Here is a 26,537-nt window from a genome sequence, read left to right as displayed (position 1 = left end):
CGGTCAATGCATATGAGGCTAAGTTTCGTGCATTATCCCGGTATGCCACCCAACTATGTTTCAGACCACAAGAGCGGATTCGCCGTTTTGTGAAGGGGTTGAGGTCAGAGTTGCGGATTTCAGCCTTACAGGTAGCGGCTACTGCAAAATCCTTCCAAGAGGTGGTAGATTTCGTGGTAGAGGTGGAAGGAGTGAAGCCAGATGAATTCACCATGGCATCGACATCAAAGAGGTTTCGAAAGGGAGGTGAGTTTAATGGTTCTTACTCTAGAGGACAGGGTTCCGGAGGTTACTCAGTTCGACCCATTCAGTCTTCACTACAGACTGTAGTTAGGGGTCCACCTCAGACTGGTCAACACTTCTCTGAGAGACCTATGCTTGACTCCAGAGAGTGTTATGGATGTGGGGAGACTAGACATATTAGGAGGAATTGTCCAAAACAGAGTTATAGACTCCCAATGGCTAGAGGTAGAGGTGGTCATGGTAGAGGCCGTTATTCTGGAGGACGTGGTGGTCGAGGTAATGGTGGTCACCAAAATGGCCGAGGTGATGGGAAAACTGTAGCCACTACATCACAACCTGGTAGGGGCAACGGACAGACGGGTGAGAGGGCCCATTGCTACGCTTTCCCTGGGAGATCTGAAGCGGAGGCATCTGATGCTGTCATCACAGGTAATCTTCTGGTTTGTGATTGCATGGCTTCTGTATTGTTTGATCCTGGATCCACATTTTCTTATGTATCTTCCTCATTTGCTAATGGTCTAAATTTACATTGTGAATTACTTGATATGCCTATTCGTGTTTCTACTCCGGTGGGTGAGTCTGTGGTAGTTGAAAAGGTATATAGGTCCTGTTTGGTGAACTTTGTGGGGAGCAACACTTATGTAGATTTGGTTATCTTAGAAATGGATGATTTTGATGTAATTCTGGGTATGACTTGGCTTTCTCCGCAATTTGCGATTTTGGATTGTAATGCTAAAACGGTGACGTTAGCCAAGCCCGGGACAGATCCGTTAGTGTAGGAGGGTGACTACACTTCCAATCCGGTGCGTATCATCTCCTTTCTTCGTGCTAAGAAAATGGTTAGTAAGGGTTGTTTAGCGTTCTTGGCACATCTCAGGGATGATACTACCCAAGTACCTTCAATTGAGTCGGTTTCGGTGGTCCGTGAGTTTCGGGATGTGTTCCCTGCAGATCTTCCTGGTATGCCACCAGATAGGGATATTGATTTCTGTATTGACCTTGAACCGGGTACTCGCCCCATTTCTATACCCCCTTATAGAATGGCTCTCGCGGAGTTAAGAGAGTTAAAAGCCCAACTTCAAGAGTTGTTAAACAAAGGCTTTATTAGACCAAGTGCATCTCCTTGGGGTGCTCCGGTTTTGTTTGTAAAGAAGAAGGATGGGAGTTTTCGGATGTGCATAGACTACCGGCAGTTGAACAAGGTAACCATAAAGAACAAGTATCCTCTTCCTTGCATTGATGACTTGTTCCATCAGTTACAAGGTGCTTGTGTCTTCTCTAAGATTGACTTGAGATCCGGTTATCATCAATTGAAAATACGGGCAACGGATGTGCCAAAGACTGCTTTTCGAACAAGGTATGGGCATTACGAATTTGTAGTGATGTCTTTTGGTCTTACGAATGCCCCTGCTGCGTTCATGAGTTTGATGAACGGAATTTTTAAGCCATATCTGGATCTCTTTGTGATCGTATTTATTGATGATATATTGATATACTCCAAGAGTAAGAAGGAACATGAGGAGCATTTGAGAGTGGTGTTAGAGTTGTTGAGGGAGAAAAAGCTTTATGCCAAATTCTCCAAGTGTGAGTTTTGGCTAGATGCAGTGTCCTTCTTGGGGCACGTGGTTTCGAAGGATGGGGTGATGGTAGATCCTTCTAAGATTTAGACAGTGAAGAATTGGGTAAGACCTACTAATGTGTCAGAAATAAGGAGCTTTGTTGGGTTAGCTAGCTACTACCGCCGATTTGTCAAGGGATTCTCTTCTATTGCTTCCCAACTGACGAACTTAACTAAGCAAAATGTCCCATTTGTATGGTCGGATGAGTGTGAGGAAAGCTTTCAGAAGCTCAAGACTCTGTTGACTACTGCACCAATTCTCACCTTGCCAGTGGAAGGCAAGAATATTATTGTCTATTGTGATGCATCCTATTCGGGTTTGGGTGCAGTGCTAATGCAAGAGAAGAATGTGATTGCTTATGCTTCAAGACAATTAAAAGTGCATGAACGTAATTATCCAACTCATGATTTGGAATTGGCTGCGGTAGTGTTTGCATTAAAGCAATGGAGACACTATTTATATGGGGTTAAGTGTGAGGTCTATACGGATCATCGTAGCCTACAGTATGTCTTTACTCAGAAAGATTTGAACTTGAGACAGAGGAGATGGATGGAACTACTGAAGGACTACGATATCACTATTTTGTATCATCCGGGGAAGGCGAATATTGTGGCGGATGCTTTAAGTAGAAAGGCGGGAAGCATGGGAAGTCTAGCTCACTTGCAAGCTTCTAGACACCCATTGGCTAGAGAAGTTCAGATTCTGGCTAACGACCTTATGAGATTAGAAGTAAATGAGAAGGGAGGATTGTTGGCTTGTGTGGAGGCAAGATCTTCCTTCCTTGACAAGATTAAGGGAAAGCAGTTTAATGATGAAAAATTGATCCGGATCCGAGATAAAGTGTTGCAAGGAGAGGCTAGAGAAGCGACAATCGATGAGGAAGGTGTTTTGAGGATTAAGGGAAGGGTATGTGTACCCCGCGTCGATGATTTGATCAACACTATTCTGACGGAGGCTCATAGTTCAAGGTATTCGATACATCCGGGTGCAACTAAGATGTACCGTGACCTAAAGCAACACTTTTGGTGGAGTAGAATGAAGTGTGATATTGTGGATTTTATTGCCAAATGTCCAAACTGTCAACAAGTAAAGTATGAACACCAAAGGCCCGGATGGACACTTCAGAGAATGCCCATTCCTGAATGGAAGTGGGAAAGGATTGCAATGGATTTCGTGGTTGGTCTTCCAAAGACATTGGGAAAATTTGATTCTATTTGGGTAATTGTTGATAGGCTAACTAAGTCTGCTCACTTCATTCCGGTCAAGGTGACTTACAATGTAGAGAAGTTAGCCAAACTTTACATCTCGGAAGTGGTGCGATTGCATGGGGTTCCACTCTCCATTATATCAGATAGAGGTACGCAGTTTACTTCTATGTTTTGGAAAACATTGCATGCGGAATTTGGTACTAGGTTGGACCTTAGTACTGCGTTCCATCCTCAGACCGACGGTCAGTCTGAGAGAACGATTCAAGTGTTGGAGGATATGCTTCGCGCATGTGTGATAGAGTTTGGTGGCCATTGGGATAGCTTCTTACCCTTAGCGGAATTTTCATACAATAATAGCTATCACAAGAGCATTGATATGGCTCCATTTGAAGCATTATATAGTAGGAGATGTAGGTCCCCCATTGGTTGGCTTGATGCGTTCGAGGTTAGACCTTGGGGTACTGATCTTTTGAGGAATTCGATGGAGAAGGTGAAATCTATTCAAGAAAAGCTTCTAGTGGCGCAAAGTAGACAGAAGGAGTATGCAGATCGGAAGGTTAGAGACTTGGAGTTTATGGAGGGTGAACAAGTCTTGTTGAAGGTTCGCTCATGAAAGGGGTGATGCGGTTTGGTAAAAGGGGTAAGCTAAGTCCAAGGTATATTGGACCATTTGAAGTACTTAAGCGAGTAGGGGAGGTGGCTTATGAGTTAGCCTTGCCTCCAGGGCTGTCCGGAGTACATCCGGTATTCCATGTGTCGATGTTGAAAAGATACCATGGGGATGGAAACTACATTATCCGTTAGGATTCAGTTTTGCTTGATGAGAATTTGTCTTATGAGGAGGAACCTGTTGCCATTCTAGATAGAGAAATTCGCAAGTTGAGATCAAGGGAGATTGCATCCATCAAGGTGCAATGGAAGAATCGGCCGGTTGAAGAAGCCACTTGGGAGAAGGAGGCAGATATGCGAGAAAAATACCCACATCTGTTCACAGACTCAGGTACTCCTCTTCGCCCTTGTTTTCCTTCTTGTGATCGTTCGGGGACGAACGATGGGTAAATTGGTATCTATTTTAACGACCTGGTTAGTCGTTTTGAGCAGCAGATTTTATTTTTGGAAAAACAGGCTGAGGCGACGGACCCTACGACGGACCGTCATGGGCACGACGGACCGTCGCAGGGTCTCGTTTCAAAACACTTAGAAAATCTGAAATTGGGTACTGAAAATCGACTCTCTGAACTTCGTGACGGAATGGCAGGACGGACCGTCACAGGTGTAACAGACCGTCACAGATTCTTCAGAGAAATTGAGTCTCTGAACTCTGTGACGGGCAGCAGGACGGACCGTCGCAGGCGCGACGGGCCGTCACAGACTGCGAAATCCCAGTTTGGGTCGGATTTCTTGATACATTTTAAGGGACGTTTTTGACTATTCTTGCCTTAATTATAAAGTTAGTGGGTTAATGTTAATAAGTCTAATTACTTGGGGGTTAAAAGAGGTAACCTTAAGTTAATTAGTGGGGCATTATTGCCATCTTTTATTCTTAATTATATACTAATTAGGGTAAAAGAAAGAGGGTTGGAATAAGAAAAAGAAAAGAACAGAAAGAGAGAGAAGGGAATCGATAGAGAGAGAGACGATCGAGAAGGGGAAACACAAAGCTTTGGAGAAAATTTGCTTGCTTGATCACTAATCTTCGGTGGAGGTAGGTTATGGTTTTCATGCTTTCATAGTAAACTCTTAATAGAGAATGATATGTATTGGTAGTATTGTAAAACCCTGCTATGTGATTAATTGTATGCATGCATGAACGTGATTATTTAATTGTGATTATATTAAGCATGATGAAGTTACTGAATCCCAAATCTTGATAAAAACCTAATCTCTTTTTAATGATGATGCCTTGGTAAGGGAGAAGGCTTGATGAGTTGATAGAATGAGATTAGGGGATCGGGTGTCACGAACCGACACGTAGAATTAGGGGATCGGGTGTCACGAACCGACACGTAGATTTAAGGGATCGGGTGTCACGAACCGACACGTAGATTTAGGGGATCGGGTGTCACGAACCGACACGTAGATTTAGGGGATCGGGTGTCACGAACCGACACGTAGATTTAGGGGATCGGAGTGTCACGTACCGACACAAGAGGATTAATGGATATGAGGGAGCGGAGTGTCACGTACCGACACAAGAGAAATAAAGATAATGAATCTTGAAAGATGTTAATATACTCAATCTAATGAACATGATTCCCAAATGAGTATGGTATTGAGGCTCGAGTCCTCATGTGTGAACTTGACGGTAATTGTTAATGATATAGTGCTTGTTGTTGCTACATGTTGAGTATCATAGTTGATTTTATGATATTACTTGGTATATATTGTTTTCTATTTTGAGTTGGCCGATGATATCTACTCAGTACCCGTGTTTTGTACTGACCCCTACTTTTATGTTTTCTTCTTGTTTATTTATGGAGTGCAGCAAACGTGCCATCGTCTTCAACTCCACAGTAATTCAAGCCAGTCTTACTACATCGGAAATTCAGGGTGAGCTAATGCTTCTAGCTTGGACTGGATCTTCTTCTTCAAGTCTTGATGTCTTGAACTTCCGGCATGGACTAGCTTCTTATGTATTTTTAGCTTTTAGAATACTCCTAGTTTAGTCATTTGATCGTAGATGTTCTTGTGATGATGACTTCCAGATTTTGGGGATAATAATAGTTATTGATTTTATTTATGAGTTTAAGTCTTCCGCATTACTTTCTGTTTATATTATATTGAAATGTTAAGGTTTAGATTGGTTGGTTCGCTCACATAGGAGGGTAAGTGTGGGTGCCAGTCGCTGCCCGGATTTGGGTCGTGACAACATTAAGTATCAACTTAATATATTAAAGAAAAAATGCACAGGTATTTTTCTAGAGATACACATTATTATATTAAGGTTCTATTGCCTTTTGAACTTAATTTTTTTTATAATTTTGTGCATCTTTTGTATTATTTGGCACACTTAATGACTCTATATAATTGAGGTATGTGAGAAATATTTGAATGTCACGTAAGTCAAAAAATACAAAAAAAAATACCAAAAAATAATATGACTTTAATTTAATTGAAATATATTTTTGAAATTTTGGTCATAATTCGAAAATACTTGCGCATTTTTCCCATATTAAGAACAAATTTATGATCCACTTATATTTCATTCTACTTTTTCATATATATAGTTACTTAGCTAGGTACCTGTTTTGGACCATACAAACAACTTTCTCTATTTACATACTATTATATCCTTATCAACACTTCGAATAAAAGTTCGTTCTTTCGATTAAAATAATACCATGTAAATTATGTTGGATGAAGTATAATTATTGTTTAATTGCCCATGCAAGTTCACTACTATTTGCTTTCTATGCTTTTGCATTTAGAGATAGAGACAAGACATATTAAATATTAGTATAGTAATCGATGAATTAAAAAGTTAAAGCATCTTTTATGATAAGTTCAACCTTCAATATTCTATTCGTATTAAAAGACGTGATGTTCTTGATTTGAGCATAATCTTAACAAATTACTTATATTTAAAAAATTATAAAATTTATTTTATTAACGGAGAAAGTAATTAAAATGGAATCAAATAACGTCGGAAAAAAATATAATTATAATTTGATCAGAATAATATTTTATTTATATTATTTTTATTTTAATATTTTATTTTTAAAATAGAAAAAAAATTAATTTATTTTAAAATTAAAAAATATTTTAAATTTTTAAATATTTTAACCATTTAACATTATTCGTATTATCGTCCGAAACAAATTCTATTCTGAATCGAAATTAATCAAATTAATTAAAAAAACTTTGTATTCACATAGAAAGGGACTAAAAGTCTAAAATCCAAAGTCGATGTACAGACTACTGACTACTGCACAGACCTAGCAAATTAAAAATGGACTAATTAATATATTTTGTATTGAAATTTTTTTTATCTAACTGAAAACTTTTAGGCAATCACTTAAAACCTTAGAAAAAAATATATTTACAAAAACTTTTAGTCTACTTAGAAGATTTGTCTATATACCACTAGTGCTTTAATTTGTTATTTACTTATGTTTATTTGTTGTTAAATTATAATATTTTGGTATGTAATATATAATATAAATAAATAGCACTAAAAATCCAAAAAAGCTTTTCCTAAATTTCAAATAAACTCAATAGCGTTTTTTCTCACTTATTATTTCTTTCTTGAATAAAATTCAACATAATAAAATTATTCGTGAGCTAACTACATGTTTGTGTATATTTGAAGTGTTTAAACTTTCTTTTTAGTATCTCTTGAACCTTACCTTTTGAAAGATTTGTTAAGTCTTTTAAATTTAATAAAAGAATTTTTTATTAAATAAAATATGTGACAATTCTATTTTGAAAAAAAATATATTTTTGCCATTGAAAAAAAAAGATTTTTTTGACTTCAAATTATACACATATATTTAATTAATTTTAATCTAAATATATAATTTGCGAAAAAGTTATTAAAATTTTTTGAATTCACAAATCATTATCCAGTTCCGACTCTAATTGGATAGTGAAGTTATCATTATTAAATAATTGAAATTTAGCAACCTAAACTCATCTCTTTTTTGTTCTTATTTATTAATTAACAAAAAAAAAGTAATATGATGACCCTTGTTCTCATGTGTATTACTACTTGCTTTAATTGTATTTTACGTATCCTTTTTGTGTACCTAATGTTAGTTCACATGAATATTCTTTTATGAGTCAGAAGAAATAATACTTTATTAGGATAAAGTTGAAAATATAAAGCTGAATGCGGCCATGCAATGCACGTTATTTAACCTATTCCAGCTTTACAACTAATTAAGATCTCCAGTATCTGCCATGCATCTTTATCCATTTTGATATTAAAAAAAGGGTCGAAATTGGAAATTGTTGTTAGGACCATCATTACACAAAAATAATTTTTAATAACAATTAATTAATAGTAATAATAATATACATTAAATATATATTTTTAACGAAAATACATAATTATTATTAAACATATACTTCTACTGCTTTTTATACATGATTGTAAAATTTGTACTAATGTTAGATATAATAATAATTAACTAATAATTATAAAGTTTTAACATTTTTTATTAATATATATATTTTTTATCGTTAAAAATTATTTCTATGATAACATATAGGGATTAACGTGGGCACAAAGTACATTCGTTAAATTTTTTATAAATGTTAAAATTATTAGTCCATACATGTGAATGAAAGAAAAATAATTTTGAATATAAGTTCACAGATGAGGATTGACTTTGAGCCTTTTGCGATTTAGAATTTCATTTTAATAGTTAATTATATTGCATGTCTATCTGTATGATACTTTACGAAAATCAGCTATTAGCATTTGTTCAAATTCCTCAACATCGATTCCTTTCTTCTCATAAATAAAGGAACATCTGTTAATGAAATAATTAAATATTTGATTCCTCTATTGTTGAAAAATTATAATTTTGATCTTTAAATAATTTAAAATATCTGATTTTGATTTTGTTATCACTATGTTGGTGAACAATTTACTTTTCATTTTTCATTTTCCTTCCCCAACTCCATTTATCTTTTTTCAATATCTAGAATATTATATTCATCACTAAATTATTCTTAAATATGAAGTAATTCAAATCTACCAATAAAGATTATTCAAATATAACATGTATAATAATCATTGGATTTTATGACAATTCATGAATACAGGATAAAAGATGCACATTTCAATTAATACATATAAATTACCAAATACAATGAGTGAAATTAGATTTTGTTGAAAAGTTCAGAGATTAAAAGCACGAATTTAAAACAATTTTTTTTAATAAAAAAGAGTAATCTTTATCGACATATAGTTTCTGTTGAAATCATGTAAATAAGTAACGTAAATAATTAGTTGATTGTATTAGACATAGTTAGTTACAAAAATTAGTTACAAGTTAGTTAGAAAAAAAATCTTAGTTAGTTATTTTCTTTTATCACTGTATATATATTGTTGAAATAGAAATATAGTGTAGAGCTGTCTAACAGCTGATTACAACTTAGTTAGTTAGTTAATTTACAACTAGTTAGTTACAGATTAGTTCTAGAAGATTCTTAGTTAGTTAAGAAGTGTATAAATATATATCACATGTATGAGATGAAGGGTATCAATCAATGACATTTCTTCTTCAAAGTTTCTCTTCCTCTGAGTCTCTCAATCTCCAAATACTCTCTGTTTCTTCTGATTGAGCTGCAAATTATGAAGATTAACATGGTATCAAAGCATCACACTGCGTAATTCCATTTTTGTTCTCTCTTCTTCTGTTTTTCGTTTATCTGCAATCATCAGTTTCATCTTCTTCTTCATCGTCTTGGAAGTTTGAACCAAATCAAAACTATGCCAACTCTCACTGCAGCTGATAATGCTACTGGAAGTAACTCGACTAACAATGTGATGACAATCGATCAACATCATCCATTGTTTCTTCAATCGTGTGACACTCCAGGTAGCTCCTTAATCTCTATTAAGTTGACTGGTCCAGAAAATTATGCTTTGTGGAGTAGTTCTATGCGTATTAGCTTGCTTGGCAAAAGTAAGTTGGGATTTGTAACCGGTAAATGTTCTATAGAGAAGTTTAATGCTACATTACATGATTTGTGGGAAAAGTGTAATGCTATAGTCCTATCATGGATTATGAATTCAGTTAGCACTGAATTACTAAGTGGAATTGTGTATGCAACTAGTGCCTACAAGGTCTGGTCTGATCTTCAAGAGAGATTTGATAAAGTGAATGGATCTCGTATATTCTATCTTCATAAGCAACTAGCTACCTTATCTCAAGGAGTTTCTTCAGTTTCCAGTTATTTCTCTAAAATGAGGGAGTTATGGGCTGAATTTGATGCATTGATGCCTTGTCCAAGTTGCTCATGCACTGAATCGAAAAAATATATGGAACACTTTGATTATCAGAGGCTTCTTCAGTTTTTTATGGGGCTAAATGAGTCCTACTCTCAGTCTAGCAATCAAATTATGAGGATGACACCAATACCTTCCATTAACAAGGCATATGCCATGATTCTCTCTGAAGAAAGTAGAAGGTCTCTAACATCTTCACCTAGTGTTGAGAGCTCAGAGGGAATGGCATTGTTTAGCAGCACTCACACTGGTAGAAATGGCAGCAACTACCCAGGAGGAGGTCGAGGAGGTCCAGGTTCTTCACCAAGTCATTACTCATCTGGACCTTACAACAATAGATCTAAGAGAGGAGATCTTATTTGTGATTTCTGTCACATTCGAGGTCATACCAGGAATGTTTGTTACAAGTTGAATGGATATCCAGCAGACTACAAGCCTAAGAAAAGATTTGGTACTGACAATCAATCTACAAGAGACACATCTGGATCTGGTAGTGATAAACTTAGCAATGTAACTGGTGGTACTGCTAGTTCTTCTGTTAATTTTGCAGGAAATTCAAAATTGCAACAAGGTGGAGAGCTTAGCCAGGATCCAAATGAGATGATATCTGGGCTACCTCAGTTTACCAAAGATCAATACAACAAAATTTTGCAACTACTTGACTCTAATGAGGGCAAACATTCAGCTATGGCAGCAGGTATGATCAAATCTGATGATGCAGGGTACTGGATTGTAGATTCAGGGGCATCCAATCATATGATCAATTCTCTACTTATGTTAATTACTTCTAGAGATGTCTCAAATTGTGATGATACTAAGGTTCACTTACCAACAGAAAGGCTAGCCAATGTGCATCATATAGGATCCTCAGTTATCCTACCTCACACTTAACACATTTCTAATGTGTTGTATATACCAGAGTTTCAATATAATCTATTGTCTGTCTCTCAATTAACCAAGGAGTTGAGGTGGGCAGTACTTTTCTATCCTAACTTCTGTGTCTTTCATGATCCCTTCAGTAGACAGATGAAGGGGATTGGTAAAGAGAAGAATGGCTTATACATCTTCAATGCTAACAAATCTGTTTCACAGTCAGCTCCTTCTCATACTAGGGAACTAATTGGTGTAGATACCAAGCACATTTCAAGGCAACCAGTTGCAACAAATGTTACACAGAACAAGACACTAACTGCCTCTATATGGCATATTCCAACTGCTGTCATGAAGAAAATAAGGACTTGTAACTCATTGCAATGTGATTTCATTTCTGATTGTAGCATCTGTCCGTTAGCTAAACAGACTAGAAAACCATTTCCTTTCAGTACATCTATGACTACTACTTGTTTTCATCTTATACATGGTGATGTTTGGGGGCCATATAGAGTTCCTACCTCTAATGGAAAGAGATACTTCTTGACTCTTATTGATGATTACTCTAGATATATGTGGTTCTGTTACCTACCAAGTCAGATGTCATTGCTGCAGTGTCTTCATTTCTTGTTATGGTTAAAAACATCTACAATTCCTCTTTCAAGTACTTTAGGATAGACAATGGCTATGAATTTTTTAACTCATCCATGAATTCCTTATTACAATCCTCAGGGATTGTTCAGCAAAGTTCTTGTGTATTTACTCCTCAACAGAATGGTGTTGCTGAGAGGAGACATAGACACATATTAGAGGTTGCAAGAGCTCTCAGATTTCAAGCCAGAGTTCCTTTGAGGTTTTGGGGAGAGTGTGTTACTACAACTGCATATATTATCAATAGATTGCCCTCTTCAGTTCTTAAGGGTAAATCTCCATTTGAGGTTCTATACAAACAGTTTCCTTCTTTGGATCATATGAGGGTATTTGGCTGCTTAGGATATGTTACTCATGTTCGCAAGGTAGATAAGTTTGCTCCTAGGGTCAATCCTGCTATTTTTCTTGGTTATTCATCAACAAAAAAAGGCTACATTATGTATGATCTTAGCACCAAAGTATTCTGTGTGAGCAGAGATATAGTCTTTCATGAAGATATCTTTCCATTTCACAAATTGTCTGCAGATGTTCGTCCTTTGTTTCCTGTATTAGAGCCACATTTGCAGTCTTCTACAGAATCTATTTCTACTCCTAGAGTTGTTGTACCTGCTTCACCTAGTGTTGAGAGTTGCTCTTCTTCCAGTACTTCTGCATATCCTGTACCTTCAGCGTCTCCTTCACATGTGTCTATACCTGAAGTAAGAAGATCTTCTAGACCTCATAAACCACCTGTTTGGATGAGTGACTACATTAGTAAAGGACATGGCAATGCCAATTGCTGCTATCCTTTATCTCAGGTTCTAGGATATGATCATTTTTCACCATCATTTTGTGCAGCTTTATCTTCTTATTCTGATATCAATGAACCAACTACATATCATGAGGTTGCTCAGGATCCTAAGTGGATTGCTGCTATGGAAGCTGAAATTCAAGCATTAGAAGATAATGCCACATGGAGTATAGTACCATTGCCTCCTGGTAAACATGTTATTGGCTGTAAATGGATCTTTAAGGTCAAATACACCGCCTCAGGTGCTGTGGAGAGATATAAGGCACATCTGGTTGCTAAGGGATTCAGTCAACAAGAGGGGTTAGACTACAATGAAACTTTTTCTCCTGTTGCCAAGATGGTTACTATAAGGTCTATAGTTGCTATTGCTGCTACCAAAGACTGGCCTGTTTTTCAGATGGATGTACACAACGCATTTCTGCATGGTGACTTACTTGAAGAGGTTTACATGGAAATTCCTTTTGGTTTTGCAGGCAAGGGGGGAAATCATCATGTTTGCAAACTCCATAAGTCATTTTATGGGCTTAAACAGGCTTCACGACAATGGAACAAGAAGCTAACAGATGCATTGGTTAAGCTTGGGTTTTCTCAAAGTCACTTTGACTACTCTTTATTCACTAAAGTAGTTGTAGGAGATATAGTGATTGTTTTGGTATATGTGGATGACCTACTAGTGACTGGAAGCAGTGTTCAGTTGATTACTTAAACAAGAAATGATCTTAAGCTGCAATTCAAGATGAAAGATCTAGGAAAATTGAAATTTTTCCTAGGAATTGAATTTGCAAGATCCAAGAAAGGAATTGTTATGAGCCAAAGAAAGTATGCATTGGAGTTGGTGTCTTAGATGGGGCTAAGTGGTACAAAGCCATTCACAACACCACTGGAAACAAATCTTAAACTCATATTTGTTGACTATGATTCCATCATTAATAATACTTCTGCAGATAATGATGATAAACTTCTTACTGATCCTGGAAAGTATCAAAGGTTAGTAGGCAGATTACTCTACTTAACCATGACAAGGATTAATATAGCATATGTGGTACAACTTTTAAGTCAGTTCATGCATAAGCCCAAACAGTCTCATTTTGAAGCAGCTTTAAGGGTAGTTAAATATATAAAAGGATTTCCAGGACTTGGTTTACTTATGCCTGCAGATAGCTCATGCAAGTTTGAGGCATTTTGTGACTCTGATTGGGGTGGATGTTTACAAATCAGAAGATCAGTCACAAGTTACTTAGTTAAGTTTGGAAATGCTGTTGTTTCATGGAAGTCAAAGAAGCAAGAAACAGTTCCAAGAAGCTCAGCTGAAGAAGATTTCAAAAGTATGGCATCAGTTGTAGCAGAAATAACATGGATGATTGGACTGTATAAAGAACTTGGAATAATAGTTGAGGTTCCTATACATCTTCACTGTGATAGCAAAGCAGCAATTCAAGTTGCAGCCAATCCCATTTTTCATGAGAGAACAAAGCACATTGACATTGATTGTCACTTTGTGCGTGAGAAAATTGTGCAAGGAATGATACAGACTCATCATGTTTCTACAAAGGAACAACAAGCAGACATAATCACAAAAATCTTAGGAAGGCAACAACACAATTATTTCATGTCCAAGCTGAGCTTGAAGGATATATATCAACCATCAGCTTGAGAAAGGGTGTTGAAATAGAAATATAGAGTAGAGCTGACTAACAACTGATTACAACTTAGTTAGTTAGTTAATTTACAGTTAGTTAGTTACAGATTAGTTCTAGAAGATTCTTAGTTTAGTTAAGAAGTGTATAAATATATATCACATGTATGAGATGAAGGGTATCAATCAATGACATTTCTTCTTCAAAGTTTCTCTTCTTCTGAATCTCTCAATCTCCAAATACTCGCTGTTTCTTCTGATTGAGCTGCAGATTATGAAGATTAACATATATAACTCTGCACACAGATTGAATGACTAATAATATTCATTCTCCCAAATATTCTCTAAAGCTTCTTTACTTCCATTAATGGAGATTCTCAATATGGTATCAGAGCCATAGGATTTTTCGCTGTAATCCTCTGCTAGTTTTCTTCTTTCTTCTTCTCTATTTCTCTCAAATTAAAGATCAGGTGTTCATCTTCTAGTTACAGTGCTTCGTTGTTATGGCAATTGAGGAAGAATCTGTTGTTGCTGCTGAAGTTCAAGTTTCTGCTGTAATCGATCACAATCATCCTCTGTATATTCATCCTTCTGATACTCATGGTTCCATGCTTATTTCAATTCAGCTTCTAGGATCTGAAAATTACTCGTTATGGAGTAAATCCTTGAAGCCTGTGTTACTTGGTAAAAATAAGCTAGGTTTTCTATTAGGAACTTGTACTAAGAACATGTATCCTTCCTCTATGCATGATCAATGGGAGAGATGCAATGCTATTGTTCTAGCGTGGATTATGAATACTGTCTCTAAGAGTTTAGTTAGCACTGTGATTTATGGATCTGATGCACACACTGTTTGGGAGGATCTTCGAGAAAGGTTTGATAAGGTTAATGCTTCTAGGGCATTCTATCTTCAGAAAGAAATTGTTACATTGTCTCAGGGAACTACGTCTGTATCGAATTATTTTTCCAGGCTAAGAGAACTTTGGGATAAATTTGAAACACTTATATCACCTCCTTCCTGTGCATGTACTGAATCCAAACAGTATGCAGAACATTTTCAGTTTTAGAAGTTATGGCAATTTCTGATGGGTCTAAATGAGTCTTATGCTCATGCTAAGAGTCAAGTGTTAATTCAAATTCCTACACCAAATGTTAATCAAGCTTATGCTATGGTCATTAATGTAGAAAGTCAAAGAGTGAATAGTGCTAGTAGTAGATCATTTTCTACAAAAACTGCTCTTATGAGTAATAGAATTTCTTGTCATGGTAATGGATATCAGAACAGTAGTAGTTCTAGTTCAGGTCCTGCTTACTATCCTAGCAATGGTCCTAACGAAAATAGTGGTTATAGATATAGAAACAATGGTGATGTACGACAAGGAGGAAGATCAAATCTCTATTGTGATTACTGTCATTACAGAGGACATACTAAATAAATCTTGCTACAAGCTTCATGGCTATCCTAAGAAGAAAGGAGGTTCTTCTTCTCATGCTAACAATGCTGCTACTGGAGGATGTCAGCCTCCTGAAAATGGAGTCTATGATAATTCCTCTGTAAATACTAATGCTAAGTCCTATGGTACATCTCCTAACAATTTCTCAGCAGGTACACAAGGCATGTCACTCTTTACAGATGAACAATACAATCAGATTATACAAATGTTGAGCAAAGGAAAAGGCAAGGAAGTAGATTCCATAGCTAATGTTGCAACTGCAAGCTCCTCAGGTTCTCTTACAGCTCTTATGTCTGATATGGCTCATACCAACTGGATTATAGATTAAGGTGCTCCAAATCATATGTTCACAGTCTGAGTCTTATGAAATAATGTACAGACCTTGGAAGTAGAAGTGATATGAAAGTGAATTTGCCTACTGGTGCTCAGGTGGCTATTAGTCATGTTGGAGATTCACTTGTTCTTAAGGATAAATTAGCGAAGGATGTTCTCTATATCCCAGATTTTCAGTATAATCTATTATCTGTTTCTCAACTAACTAAACAATTAAAGTGTGCAGTACTATTTTTCCCTGACTTCTGTATCTTTTAGGATCTCTTTAGTGGGAGGGTCCTGGGGATTGGTAAGGAAGATCAAGAATTAAAAATATCTTCTCAATACAGAATTACAACCAAGTACTTCGCAAGACAGGATTACTAGGAACTCATATATCAGTTCTCCTATCAGTTTTACTTCTATTTGTTCACTACATAGTCTTTGACATAAGAGACTTGAGTATGCCCCGTTTACAGTTCTCAATAGAATACAATGTTTACAAAATGTACCTATGAAAGATCACAATTGTATTGTTTGTCCTATTGCAAAGCAAACAAGATTACCATTTCCTACTAGTATGTCTCTATCCAATACTTGTTTTGACATAATGCATGTTGATGTATGGGGGACCTATAGAGTTTCTAACTATGATGAAAAAAGATATTTTTTAGCACTGGTAGATGATAAATCCAAATATACTTGGATTTCCTTAATGCACACTAAGTCTGACACTATTGTCTTGTTGAGAGATTTTATCTGTATGATCAAGACACAATTTGGAACCACTGTCAAGTGTATAAGATCAGATAATGGAACAAAATTTTTTAATTCTCAAGTAGATGCTCTGTTCAGAGAGCATGGGATTTTGCATCAAAGTTCATGTGTTCATTCTCCTCAACAAATGGTGTAGTTGAGAGGAAACATAGATCTATTCTTGACATGGCTAGAGCCTTAAGATTTCAGGCGTATTCCTATTAGATTCTGGGGTATGTATATGTATGCAGCAGTATACATTCTTAATAGGCTACCTACCAAATTACACAAAGGCAAGTCTTCATATGAGTTGTTATATGGTCATACTCCTTCTCTTAGTCATGTGCGAGTTCTTGGTTCTTTATGTTATGCTACTGACCCCAAAAAACTTGATAAGTTTGCTCCTAGAGCTATCCCTGCTATTCATATGGGTTATTCTTCTACTCAGAAAGGGTATATCTTATATGATTTCAGCTCCAAAATCTTCTTTGTAAGTAGAGACGCTGTGTTCAAAGAAGATATATTTCCTTTCAAAGATCTCAAATCTTATCCTGATTCTTTGTTTCCAATTATTACTCTTCCTGTTGACTTGGATTCTGAATTATCTACTCCTAGTTCAACTTCTTCTTCTTATTTTCCTACATCTGTTAGAAATGTTGTTTCTTCTGAAATTAGTGATTCTGCAAGAGTTGTTCCATCTGTTTCTCCTCTTAGGAGGTCCTCTAGGTAGTCTAAACCTCCTGTTATGCTAGACTCTTATGTTACTCCAACAGAAAAAGATGCATCTCTATATCCTATTTTCAACTATGTTTCATATTCACCTTTATCTCCTACTTGTAGAGCTTCTCTTGCCGCTTATTCTGACACCTCAGAACCTCATACATACTCAGAAGCCTGTCAAGATCCTCTTTGGGTGGCTGCTATGCAGGATGAAATTACTGCTCTTGAAAATAATGATACTTGGTCTATTGTTTCTCTTCTCACTGATAAAGTTGCTATTGGTTGTAAATGGGTGTTTAAGATTAAATACAAAGCTTCAGGGCAGGTTTAGAGATACAAATCAAGGCTTGTTGCTAAGGGATATAGTCAACAAGAAGGCCTAGACTTCACTGAAACTTTTTCCCCGGTTGCAAAAATGGTTACTGTCAGGTCTGTCATTGCCCTTGCTGCCTCTTGTGGTTGGTATATATTTCAGATGGATGTTCATAATGCCTTTCTACAAGGTGATTTTCTTGAAGAGGTCTACATGTAGATTCCTGAGGGTTTTGCAAACCAGGGGGAGAAATACATGGTTTGAAAGCTTCATAAGTCAATATATGGACTAAAGCAATCCCCTAGACAATGGAACCTAAAACTTACTGAAGCACTGATTGATATGGGGTTCTTGCAATCTCATTATGACTATTCATTGTTTACGAAGAGAGTAGGGAAAGAACTTCTTGTCATACTCGTATATGTAGATGATGTTTTGATCACTGGGAGCAACTTAAATTTGCTACAACAAGTTAGAAAAGACTTATAATACAGATTCAAAATGAAGGATCTTGGAGAGTTAAAATATTTTCTTGGAATTGAGTTTTCCGGAAATGCAGATGGTATTCTTATGAATCTGAGAGAATATGCACTTGGACTTGTATCTGAACTTGGACTTGCAGGGTGTAAACTTGGATCCACTCCCTTAGCGTTCAATCACAAGTTGACATCCACTGTGTTTGATAAATGTACATGAATTAATGCAGAAGATAAAGCTCTTGATGATTATGAAAAATTTCAAATATTGGTAGGTAGACTATTGTACTTGACTATGACTAGGCCTGATATTGCCTTTGTAGTTCAAGTACTTAGTCAATATATGCACTCACCAAAAACTTCTCATATGGAAGCAACACTTAGAGTGGTGAGATACATAAATGGTACAACAGGTCTTGGTTTGTTCATGACAAGCAACAATATGTCTGAGCTTGTAGCTTACTGTGACTCAGACTGGGGAGCATGTATAGAATCCAGAAAGTCAATGACTGGCTACATAGTCAAGTTGGTAAATGCTTTAGCGTCTTGGAAAGCAAAGAAACAAAATACAGTTTCAAGAAGTTCTCCAGAAGCAGAGTTCAGAAGTATGGCCACCACAATAGCTGAGATAGTTTGGCTGAAAGGGTTGTTCAATGAATTGGAGTAGAAGTTAAGCTGCATGTTCAACTGTTTTGTGATAGTAAAGTTGTTCTTCAAATAGCAGCACATCCTATCTTTCATGAACGGACAAAGCACTTTGATATAGACTGTCATTTTGTAAGGGAAAAGATCACGGAAGGACTCATTCAAACTCAACACATAGGAACTAAGGAGCAACAAGCAGATATACTTACTAAAGGACTGTGCAAGCCTCAACATGAGTTGCTAATTGAAAAGCTTGGAATGAAAAATATATTTTTCAATTCTAAGCTTGAGGGGGAGTGTTGAAATCATGTAAATAATTAGTTCATTTTATTAGAAATAGTTAGTTACAAAAATTAGTTACAAGTTAGTTAGAAAAAGAATCTTAGTTAGTTATTTTCTTTTATCACTTTATGTATATATATAACTCTGCACACAGATTGAATGACTTATAATATTCATTCTCCCAAATATTCTCTAAAGCTTCTTTACTTCCATTAATTGAGATTCTCAACGGTTTCACATGCAAGAATATTCAAGAATCAAGTAGGCTAATTGATACTTATAATGCTGTAGTCTAATTATTTCTATTGAATACTGAACACAATTTACATTATTTATTGATTTTTTGGGTCTTTGATCTACTTGGATTATAATAATTTTATTTTCACGTTAATAAAAGGGGATTCGAGGACTGTTTGAAGCATGCAAATACACTAATCGCGTGTGTATACATATATATTAGAGGTGACAAATGGGTGGGTTAAGTCAAATGTTTGCGGGTTTAAAAATGGGTAAACATAAAATGAATAATTATTCAAGCCGCTCATATTTGATATGGGTAAAAATGGGTTGGATAATAAATAGGTTGGGTAAAATAATAGTTTACCCATATTTTATGAATAAATAGTTCTTTACTTAAGAATTCAATATGGAGAAAATATTTTAATCTTTTTATTAGATGGAATCTGTTGAAAATGCTTAATTTAGTTTTATTTTATTATAAAAGTAAAAAAAAAATTCGGGGTTGGGGTGGGGCTGGGGGCCTGATAGGGGGCTAGAAGGGGTGGGGGTGGGTCCAGGGTAGAGTGAAAAAAATTTGAAGTTAAAAATATTATTTAAACAAACTTAATATTTTTGAAGGGTAAAGGTTGGTTAGGGGTAGGGGGTTGGGGTGGGGAAACGATGGTTGGGGTGGGGCGGGTCCATGGTAGGGTGAAAAAATAAATATCTGAAGTTGAAATTCATAAAACAAACTTAATTTTATTTTGGTTGGGGTGGGGGTGGGGGTGGGGTTATGGGGGGACGATGGTAGGGATGAAAAAATGAAATTTAAAGTTGATTCTTTTTTAAAAGTAAACTTAAATTTTTTTGGGGGTGGGGAGTGAAGGGGCTGGTGTGGGAGTGGGTTGGGGGGCTGGTCGAGGGTAGGGGTGAAAAAATGAAATTTTGAAGTTCAAAATATTTTTTAAAAATAAATTTTAATTTTTTTGGAAGCGCGGGGTGGAAGTCGAGAGTTGAAATATTAATAGGGACCCATATATGAAAGTTTTGAAAAATCGCGAATATTACACATATTTAAGATCACTCTTTCAACCCATATTTAAAGGGTTATTTGGACGGATAATTGAAAAATGAGTTTAAATTGTCAGCACTGGGTTTTAGGGTTTATATATATATATATATATATATAAATAAAATTAATTAATTAATAATAATAAACAAAATTAAGAACAAGAACAAACGAAGAGATAGTATAATAATGATATATGCCAAACTTTTCTATTATTACTTTACATTTGGAAATGTACTAATCTCTCTGTCTGTAACGACCTGTTTAGTCGTTTTGAGCAGCAGATTTTATTTCTGGAAAAACAGGCTGAGATGACGGAACCCACGACAGACCATCATGGACACGACGGACCATTGAGGGGTCTCGTTTTAAAACACTTAGAAATTCTGAAAATTGGGTATTGAGAATCGACTCTCTGAACTCTGTGACGGACCTGCAGGACGGACCGTCACAGGCACGATGAACCGTCGTGATCCGCCATTTCAAAACACTTCAACTCTTGAGAATTTGGTACAGGGAACGATTCTCTGAACGTCGTGACGGAAGTGCAGGACGGACCGTCGTAGGTACGACGGGCCTTCACAGACTCCTTAAGGAAATCGAGTCTCTAACGAACCTGCATGACGGACCGTTGCAGGCGCGACGGGCCGTCACAGGTTGCGTAATCCCAGTCGGAGTTGGATTTCTGGTTAAGTTTTAAAGAGGCGTTTTGAACTATTCCTGCTATAATTATATATTTCGTGGGTCTATATTAATAACTCAATTTCTTGGGGGATAAAAGAGGTAACCTTGAGTTAAATTGTGGGTTATTATTGTAATCTTTTACACTTAATTACATGTTAATTAGGGTAAAAGAAAGAGGGTTTGAATAAGAAAAGAATAGAAAGAACAGAGAAGAAAGAGAGAAACGATCGAGAGAGGGAGAAAACGAAGAGGATAGCCAAGATCTTGAGAAAATTGCTTGCTTGAATCACTAATCTTCGGTAGAGGTAGGTTATGGTTCCTCTTACGATATTCGTAGTAAACTCTTAATAGCGAATGATATGTATTGATAATATTGTAAACCCTGTTATGTGCTTAATTGTATGCTTGCATGAATGTAATTATATAATTGTGATTATATAAGCATGTTGAAGTTATTGAATCCCAAATCTTGCAAAATCCTAATCTCTTTGTTAATAATGAGGCCTTGGTATAAAAGAAGGCGTGATGAACTAAAATAATGGGATTGATGATGCATTGGTAAGAAAGAAGGCTTGATGAATTGATAGAAGGAGATTAGGGGATCGGGTGTCACGAACCGACACGTAGTATTAGGGGATCGGGTGTCACAAACCGACACGTAGTATTAGGGGATCGGGTGTCACGAACCGACACATAGTATTATGGGATCGGGTGTCACGAGCCGACACGTAGAATTAGGGGATCGGGTGTCACGAACCGACACGTAGAATTAGGGGATCGGGTGTCACGAACCGACACGTAGATTTAGGAGATCAGGTGTCACGAACCGACACGTAGATTTAGGGGATCGGAGTGTCACGTACCGACACAAGAGGATTAATGAATATGAGGGAGCGGAGTGTCACGTACCGACACAAGAGAAATAAAGATAATGAATCTTGAAAGATGTTTATATACTCAATCTAATGAACATGATTCCCAAATGAGTATGGTATTGAGTCTTGAGTCCTCATGTGTGAACTTGACGGTAATTGTTAGTGATATAGTGCTTGTTGTTGCTACATGTTGAGTATCATAGTTGATTTTATGATATTACTTGGTATATATTGATTTCTATTTTGAGTTGGCCGATGATATCTACTCAGTACCCGTGTCTTGTACTGACCCCAACTTTTATGTTTTCTTCTTTGTTATTTTTGGAGTGCAGCAAACGTGCCGTCGTCTTCAACTCAACAGTAATTCTAGCCAGTCTTCGTCACACCGGATCTTCAGGGTGAGCTAACGCTTCTAGCTTGGACTGGATCTTTTTCCTCATGTATTGATGCCTTGAAGTTCCGGCATGGACTAGCTTTTATTTGTTTTAGCTTCTTAGAATACTCTTAGTTTAGTAATTTGATCATAGATGTTCTTGTGGTAATGACTTCCAGATTGTGGGGATAATAATAGTTATTGATTTTGTTAATGAGTTAAGTCTTCCGCATTACTTTCTGTTGATATTACATTGAAATGTTAAGGTTTAGATTGATTGGTTCGCTCACATAGTAGGGTAAGTGTGGGTGCCAGTTGCGGCCCGGATTTGGGTCGTGACAAACTTGGTATCAGAGCATTAGGTTCGTTGGTCTCATCACACAAGAACGAGTCTAGTAGAGTCTTAAGGAACGGTAGGGGGACGCCTTTACTTTTCTTTGAGAGGCTATAAGACTTTAGGAAAATTCCATTCTTCTTTCTTTCTTTCGTGCTATTACTTGGGTGCAATTGGTATCTAGGTGATACAAATTGGTATCTGACCATCTTCACTCTATTTGGCAGATGGTTAGAATTAGAGCAACGACTACGCCAACACCAACACCAGCACCAGCGGGACAGGGTGCGTCTGAGCCAGCCACTGGGGCTGTAGCTCGAGGAAGAGCAGCGGCAAGAGGCCATGGTAGAGGTCGTGGGAGGACGTCCTCTAGGGGAAGAGGACGAGCACCTAGCCCATCTGATACTAGGGCAGTGACTTCTCCACCGAGTGAAGAAGTAATAAGAGAAGGGGAGGATGGGGAAAATGAACAAGTGCAGAATGAGGGATTGCCACCCCAACCTACCCCAGAGATGATCAATCAGGTTCTCGCTTATCTTAGTGGGTTGTCTGATCAAGGTCAGGCACCTCCAGTGTTTTCTGCACCAACACCTCCGGTTTTAGAGGTACAACATGCAGCCACTATGGCTCCTCGTATGGATGCTTCATTGGACATAGGCACTTTTCCACGTCTGACTACTAGGCCTATAATGACAAATGATCAGCATGAACTTTTCAGTAAGTTCTTGAAATTGAAACCTCCAGTCTTCAAGGGTGCTAAATCTGAGGATGCTTACGATTTTCTGGTTGACTGTCATGAGCTACTACACAAGATGGGTATAGTAGAACGGTTTGGTGTTGAGTTCGTGAGTTATCAGTTTCAAGGGAACGCCAAAATATGGTGGCGGTCACATGTTGAGTGTCAACCAACGGAGGCACCATCTATGACTTGGGCCTCATTCTCTAGCTTGTTTATGGAGAAGTATATCCCCCGGACTTTGAGGGATAGGAAAAGGGATGAGTTCTTGAGCCTAGAGCAAGGTAGGATGTCGGTCAATGCATATGAGGCTAAGTTTCGTGCACTATCCAGATATGCCACCCAACTTTGTTTCAGTCCACAAGAGCGGATTCGTCGTTTTGTGAAGGGGTTGAGGTCAGAGTTGCGGATTTCAGCCTTACAGGTAGCGGCTACGGCAAAATCCTTCCAAGAAGTGGTAGATTTCGTGGTAGAGGTGGAAGGAGTGAAACCAGATGAATTCACCATGGCGTCGACATCAAAGAGGTTTCGAAAGGGAGGTGAGTTTAATAGTTCTTACTCTAGAGGACAGGGTTTCGGAGGTTACTCAGTTCGACCCATTCAGTCTTCACTACACACTGTAGTTGGGGGTCCACCTTAGACCGGTCAACACTTCTCTGAGAGACCTATGCTTGACTCTAGAGAGTGTTATGGATGTGGGGATACTGGACATATTAGGAGAAATTGTCCAAAACAGAGTTATAGACCCCCAATGGCTAGAGGTAGAGGTGGTCATAGTAGAGGCCGTTATTCTGGAGGACGTGGTGGTCGAGGTAATGGTGGTCACCAAAATGGTCGAGGTGATGGGCAAACTGGAGCCACTACATCACAACATGGTAGGGGCAATGGACAGACAAACGATAGGGCCCATTGTTACGCTTTCCCTGGGCGGTCTGAAGCGGAGGCATCTGATGCTGTCATCACAGATAATCTTCTGGTTTGTGATTGCATGGCTTATGTATTGTTTGATCCTGGATCCACATTTTCTTATGTATCTTCCTCATTTGCTAATGGTCTAAATTTACATTGTGAATTACTTGATATACCTATTCGTGTTTCTACTCCGGTGGGTGAGTCTGTGATAGTTGAAAAGGTATATAGGTCTTGTTTGGTGAATTTTGTGGGGAGCAACACTTATGTAGATTTGGTTATCTTAGAAATGGATGATTTTGATGTAATTCTGGGTATGACTTGGCTTTCTCCGCAATTTGCGATCTTGGATTGTAATGCTAAAACGGTGACGTTAGCCAAGCCTGGGACAGATCCGTTAGTGTGGGATGGTGACTACACTTCCAATCCGGTGTGTATCATCTCCTTTCTTCGTGCTAAGAAAATGGTTAGTAAAGGGTGTTTAGATTTCTTGGCACATCTCAAGGATGACACTACCCAAGTACCTTCGATTGAGTCGGTTTCGGTGGTCCGTAAGTTTCTGGATGTGTTCCCTGCAAATCTTCCTGGTATGCCACCAGATAGGGATATTGACTTCTGTATTGATCTTGAACCGGGTACTCGCCCCATTTCTATACCTCCTTATAGAATGTCTCCCGCGGAGTTAAGAGAGTTAAAGGCACAACTTCAAGAGTTGTTGAACAAAGGCTTCATTAGACCAAGTGCATTCCCTTGGGGTGCTCCGGTTTTGTTTGTGAAGAAGAAGGATGGGAGTTTTCGGATGTGCATAGACTACCGGCAGTTGAACAAGGTAACCATAAAGAACAAGTATCCTCTTCCTCGCATTGATAACTTGTTCGATCAGTTACAAGGTGCTTGTGTCTTCTCTAAGATTGACTTGAGATCCGGTTATCATCAATTGAAAATACGGGCAACCGATGTGCCAAAGACCGCTTTTAGAACCAGGTATGGGCATTACGAATTTGTAGTGATGTCTTTTGGTCTTACGAATGCCCCTGCTGCGTTCATGAGTTTGATGAACGGGATTTTTAAGCCATATTTGGATCTCTTTGTGATCGTATTTATTGATGACATACTGATATACTCTAAAAGTAGGGAGGAACATAAGGAGCATTTGAGAATGGTATTGGAAATGTTAAGGGAGAAAAAGCTCTATGCCAAGTTCTCTAAGTGTGAGTTTTGGCTAGATGCAGTGTCCTTCTTGGAGCACGTGGTTTCCAAGGATGGAGTGATGGTGGATCCTTTTAAGATTGAGACAGTGAAGAATTGGGTAAGACCTACTAATGTGTGAGAAATAAGGAGCTTTGCTGGGTTAGCTAGCTACTACCACCGATTCGTCAAGGGATTCTCTTCTATTGCTTCCACACTGACAAACTTGACTAAGCAAAATGTTCCATTTGTATGGTCGGATGAGTGTGAGGAAAGATTTCAGAAGCTCAAGACTCTGTTGACTACTGCACCAATTCTCACCTTGACAGTGGAAGGTAAGAATTTCATTGTCTATTGTGATGCATCCTATTCGGGTTTGGGTGCAGTGCTAATGCAAGAGAAGAATGTGATTGCTTATGCTTCAAGACAATTAAAAGTGCATGAACGTAACTATCCAACTCATGATTTGGAATTGGCCGCGGTATTGTTTGCATTAAAGCAATGGAGACACTATTTATATGGTGTTAAGTGTGAGGTCTATACGGATCATCGTAGCCTACAGTATGTCTTTACTCAGAAAGATTTGAACTTGAGACAGAGGAGATGGATGGAACTACTGAAGGACTACGACATCACTATTTTGTATCATCTGGGGAAGACGAATGTTGTAGCCGATGCTTTAAGTAGAAAGGCGGGAAGCATGGGAAGTCTAGCTCACTTGCAAGCTTCTAGACGCCCATTGGCTAGAGAAGTTCAGATTCTGGCTAACGACCTTATGAGATTAGAATTTAATGAGAAGGGAGGATTTTTAGCTTCTGTGGAGGCAAGATCTTCCTTCCTTGACAAGATTAAGGGAAAGCAGTTTAATGATGAAAAATTGATCCGGATCCGAGATAAAGTGTTGCGAGGAGAGGCTAAAGAAACGAAGATCGATGAGGAAGGTGTTTTGAGGATCAAGGGAAGGGTATGTGTACCCCGCGTCGATGATTTGATCAACACTATTCTGACAGAGGCTCATAGTTCAAGGTATTCGATACATCCGGGTGCAACCAAGATGTACCGTGACCTAAAGCAACACTTTTGGTGGAGTAGAATCAAGCGTGATATTGTGGATTTTATTGCCAAATGTCCAAACTGTCAACAACTAAAGTATGAACACCAAAGGCCGGGAGGAACACTTCAGAGAATGCCCATTCCTGAATGGAAGTGGGAAAGGG

At 37.6% G+C, this 26,537-nt stretch overlaps 2 protein-coding genes across 2 annotated transcripts; both read left to right on the top strand.

Moving 5' to 3' along the window:
• The first annotated feature begins 14,478 nt into the window (after nt 1-14,478).
• On the top strand, nt 14,479-15,042 carry LOC138346360 (uncharacterized). Its single transcript, XM_069294752.1, has one exon. It carries the CDS (start codon nt 14,479-14,481, stop codon nt 15,040-15,042), a length of 564 nt encoding a protein of 187 aa, XP_069150853.1.
• Nucleotides 15,043-17,632: 2,590 nt separating this feature from the next.
• Nucleotides 17,633-18,673, top strand: LOC109119690 (secreted RxLR effector protein 161-like). The gene is made up of 3 exons (XM_019212586.1): nt 17,633-17,720; nt 18,090-18,218; nt 18,330-18,673. Exons 1-3 carry the CDS (start codon nt 17,633-17,635, stop codon nt 18,671-18,673), a joined length of 561 nt encoding a protein of 186 aa, XP_019068131.1.
• The last annotated feature ends 7,864 nt before the right edge of the window (nt 18,674-26,537 follow it).

Source organism: Solanum lycopersicum, chromosome 1, assembly GCF_036512215.1.
Source record: "Solanum lycopersicum chromosome 1, SLM_r2.1".
NCBI lineage: Eukaryota > Viridiplantae > Streptophyta > Magnoliopsida > Solanales > Solanaceae > Solanum > Solanum lycopersicum.
This window is presented reverse-complemented; position numbering and strand designations above follow the sequence as displayed.

What these genes read in the sequence shown, in the direction of transcription:
- LOC138346360 (XM_069294752.1), top strand. Translation starts at nt 14,479, where the DNA reads ATGGCAATTGAGGAAGAATCTGTTGTTGCTGCTGAAGTTCAAGTTTCT.
- LOC109119690 (XM_019212586.1), top strand. Translation starts at nt 17,633, where the DNA reads ATGGTTACTGTCAGGTCTGTCATTGCCCTTGCTGCCTCTTGTGGTTGG. An exon ending in TCATAATGCCTTTCTACAAG is followed by an intron (nt 17,721 to 18,089) that starts GTGATTTTCTTG and finishes CCGGAAATGCAG; the next exon opens with ATGGTATTCTTATGAATCTG. An exon ending in ATCCACTGTGTTTGATAAAT is followed by an intron (nt 18,219 to 18,329) that starts GTACATGAATTA and finishes TTGCCTTTGTAG; the next exon opens with TTCAAGTACTTAGTCAATAT.